This window comes from Bombina bombina, chromosome 4, assembly GCF_027579735.1.
Source record: "Bombina bombina isolate aBomBom1 chromosome 4, aBomBom1.pri, whole genome shotgun sequence".
NCBI classification, from domain to species: domain Eukaryota; kingdom Metazoa; phylum Chordata; class Amphibia; order Anura; family Bombinatoridae; genus Bombina; species Bombina bombina.
The window spans coordinates 250,180,328-250,184,195 of NC_069502.1; the positions used below are offsets into that span (position 1 = coordinate 250,180,328).

General features: G+C 33.0%; 1 protein-coding gene across 1 annotated transcript; it reads right to left on the minus strand.

Moving 5' to 3' along the window:
- Positions 1 to 572: 572 nt before the first annotated feature.
- LOC128657256 (probable G-protein coupled receptor 148) lies at positions 573 to 1,631 on the minus strand. The gene has a single exon (XM_053711528.1). The coding sequence runs from the start codon at positions 1,629 to 1,631 to the stop codon at positions 573 to 575; it is 1,059 nt and encodes a 352-aa protein (XP_053567503.1).
- Between the last annotated feature and the right edge of the window lie 2,237 nt (positions 1,632 to 3,868).

Consider the following 3,868-nt stretch of genomic DNA (forward strand, 5'->3'; position numbering starts at 1 on the left):
TTACAAGCCATTTGTTAATATATAAACACACATTAAATAGATAAGTAAGCTGACAAGATAGTTGAACTGAGAAGGTAGTTGATTTTATTTACATTTGAAAAACATTAAAATATATTCCTATCAGCAACACAAATAATTTAACTTTAAACCTTCATTTTCAATATCAGTTATTGCTACTACATTTTTAGCTATAAAACAGTATTATACATCTCAGAAATATAAAATAAATAATGATCACATGGATCTGTAATTTGTTACTTATCTGTGTAAAAATAAAACAACTCTAGAAAAGACATATTTTTTCATTTTGTTTTAACATTAATATTTTTTAATTATTCAGGTCTAAAAATTCAAAAGCAAATCCTAAAGCATTATACAAGCATTATTATTATAATAATTATTATTTATTTGTAAGCCACAACCAAATTCTGTAGCTTGGCTGTGGAATGTCATACCTGATTACACAATAAACTGTGGTAGATGATGGAAAACTTAAATTTGTAAAGAATATAAAGTATTTTTTGTTCAATTTATTCTGTGCTTTTACTGTGAGGAGACATTTAGGTAACTCTTTATACATCAACGGGCGCAACTGTTCTGTGTTTGTTTAATCTAAAAAAGAGCCGGAGTGAGTTGTATATTTCTCTGTATCGCAGCCCGTAAAGACACGGAGAGGCAGCTTTTGGCAAAACGATTAGAACATTACAGATTGTCATGGACACCCATAATCCTGTTCTTAAACCTATAACTTTGCTGATATACAATAGGGATTCTGCCAAAAGCAATAACAGAGGACTGAAGTAAAAGAATAATATAGTGTGATGCATTAAAAAGGTTATACTAGCTCTAGACGAGACACTTTTCCATATGCCAGTTTCCCTTGTTTTATACCAGAGCACTATATAGCAGCAAAGTATGAGAGAAAAACACAACAGAAAAATAGTAACAAAAAGAATGTAGCACAATTTAAGACTATCATCCCCATGTAAGGTTATTACAAGTATTGCAGGTAGAGAACATTGCTCAAGAGGACATGGCCCTGGCTTCTGGGTAAAATACAAGGCTAAAAACACTATAGCTGGGAAGAAAAAAGACGAGAACCAAAGTAATATTATAACTTTTTTAGTCCTGGAACGAGTCAATATTGACAGGTAATGTAGAGGCCACAGCACTGCGATATACGTGTCTATAACCATAGCAGCTGCCGTCAGAACTGCCCCACTGTAGGTGACAGCCAGCACAAACAGAAGCAGGACACATAAGTGCTTTGAAATGGTCAGGTTCACCACATTCAAAGTAGATAATATTGTGCAGAAAAGGAGGTATACCAAGTCACACAGCAGGGCATTCGCCAGGAGCAAAAATCTTGTTTCTTGACGTATGCTGAAGTTAGAAAGAATAGCAAACAATATTGAAGGTGTGACAAAAAGTGCCACTGCAAAACAGAGAACTGTAGGAACCATGAACATTTTCATCTCTGAGTAAGATGGGTAAATAATCCATTCCCGTAGGATGTACCGAGAAGGTTTATCCATATTGAAGGAGCTGATGTTGGGACTGGAAATCATCTCCCTTTGTAATATCAGTGAAGCATTCACTATTCTGGACAGGCTGCATTCTGAAGAGTTCATATCTCCTATGCCTCTCTAAGAGGACAAGTCTTTCAGTTAGTTGTAGCAAACACAAAATCCGTTATAGGAACAGCATCTATGAAAGCTGCTGTATTTCACTGGCAAGGAAATCAAACTAGTGATTTCTTCAAGCTATTTCTTCAAGCTAAAAATGAAATAATATTGTACATACGAGATGTATCAAGGAGACCTCCTGTACAGTCAACACAAGATGTAGTAATGATTTGTCAGTGAATGTCTTTGTTGTCTATGGTTATCAGTATGAATGTATTCCCTTCCATTAGCACAGGACAAAAACATATGGCATACAGACTAATTAAACAGCTATGTCAGATAAAATGGCACATTCCTTGTGTGCCAAGCAATAAACATCATCAAATGACACTTTTAAACAGTTACAGTGAGCTACAGATTGATTTAATTTAATGTAATCAATATCACATTTATCTTTTCTTTCTGGATGTAATGCATGAAGATGGGCTGTATAATAGATTTTCCCATGAAGTGCAAGGCACAGATTATTTGGACTCAGCCCTGTTAGCCTGGGAACATCTATATATACAATCAATTGTTTTATTCTTAAGTATATTACTGTAATGTTTGTGAATTGTTTGTTTTTCTAAAATGCTGAGCTGTAATGATCAGTTGTACAGATGACACACAGCATATGGGGCTAAAACGGTCTTGTCTTTTTTTATTTGTAAACATAAAATAGTGCTTCTGTATTAGTAGCAGGTTGCAGTGCCTGTGGTATTAGTAAACAAAACATTTTTGATAGTATAAAAAAAATGGACACAAAGAGAGTTCTAAATCACAAAATGGTGGTGCTTCAAAATATTAACACAAAACTCAATATTGAGAATTTTACTGGTGGTGGTCCTCATCTATTGCTACATGTTCCTGCTCTTATTTATTTAAACTGGTCATCAGTTTTAGGGTGCAGAAAAAGGTGATCACATAGTGTAACTTCAAGGATTTTACAAGTAGTGTTCCTAATTTATTTTCTGTTCTTATTCTTAAAGTTGGCGGTCCAGTTTGGAATGCTAAAAAAGGTGATCACAAAGCTGAACATTGAGGATGCTACTGGTGGTGGTCCTCGTCTTCTGCTGCTTGTTCGTGACCTAATATTTTAAAATTGCCCATCAAATTTGGAGTGCTGAAGAAGATAATCACAAAGCTAAATATCAAGGAAGTTCTTGATGTTTGTCCTTATCTTGTGCCAAGTATTCCTGCACTTATTTTTAAAATGTCTTCTCAAATTTAGAGTTCCATAAAGGTGGCCACAAAGCTAAACATTGAGGATGTTACAAGTGGTTTCAAAAAGGGAAAGCTGGCACCTTTGAGATAGGGGAGAGCTAGAGTAATTAATTGAAGTGCTTAGCACCCAAAGAATATTCTCATTTAATACATATTATAGTAGGTCTTTTAATCTTCTTGAATGTACAAAATCTCATTACTGTCATGAATGTAACAATTGGTATAACAAGAAAAATCTCTATTTAATCTAGACTTGTAACAATTTACAACTCAATTGTGTTCAAGGCAGCCCAAAATCTTTTTTATATATTATCCTTAATTAAGAATATGTATTATTTTAAATATGGTTAGACTGTCAATATGCACATATATGTCTGTTAATGTATTCTGTTAGTAAAAGGATTTCCAAATCAATTTTCCATTCCTTTTAGTGGCAATAAGAAAATACTGCTAATGATAGTACTGATAACACAGTTTTAGCTTGTAAAGATGGATTTTTTTTTCTGGTTACAGGGAGTGCTAGTAAGTTAGTATTTATTTATCAATGTATATGGCAACTTAGACTTTGTTTAATATTAAGAAATTGAATGTTTAAACATGTTTCCCTTGTTATTTTAATGTGCCCCTGGAAAGTCTAAATATTTATTTCTTTTAGGCAATGTCGGCATATAAATACCATTGTTATTTTATTTTGATTCATTAAACTAGAAACAAAATAATTATGTAAAAAAGGCTATATATAAAAATTGTAACAATAAAGTAAAAAGTATTATCTAAAGTTTTATGCTCGCCTTTTATCTTACATCCATAAATATGCATACCTACCGTTAAAGAAATCAGTGTCAGAAATCTTTGACTTGGAAGGGAAACCCATATTTATAACTACATTTTCTTTACATATTTTTGGCTAATTATTCTGGTCAGTCATTCTCCATTGATCCCCTCTTTATATATAAATACCCAGGCCTATTTTTGGTACA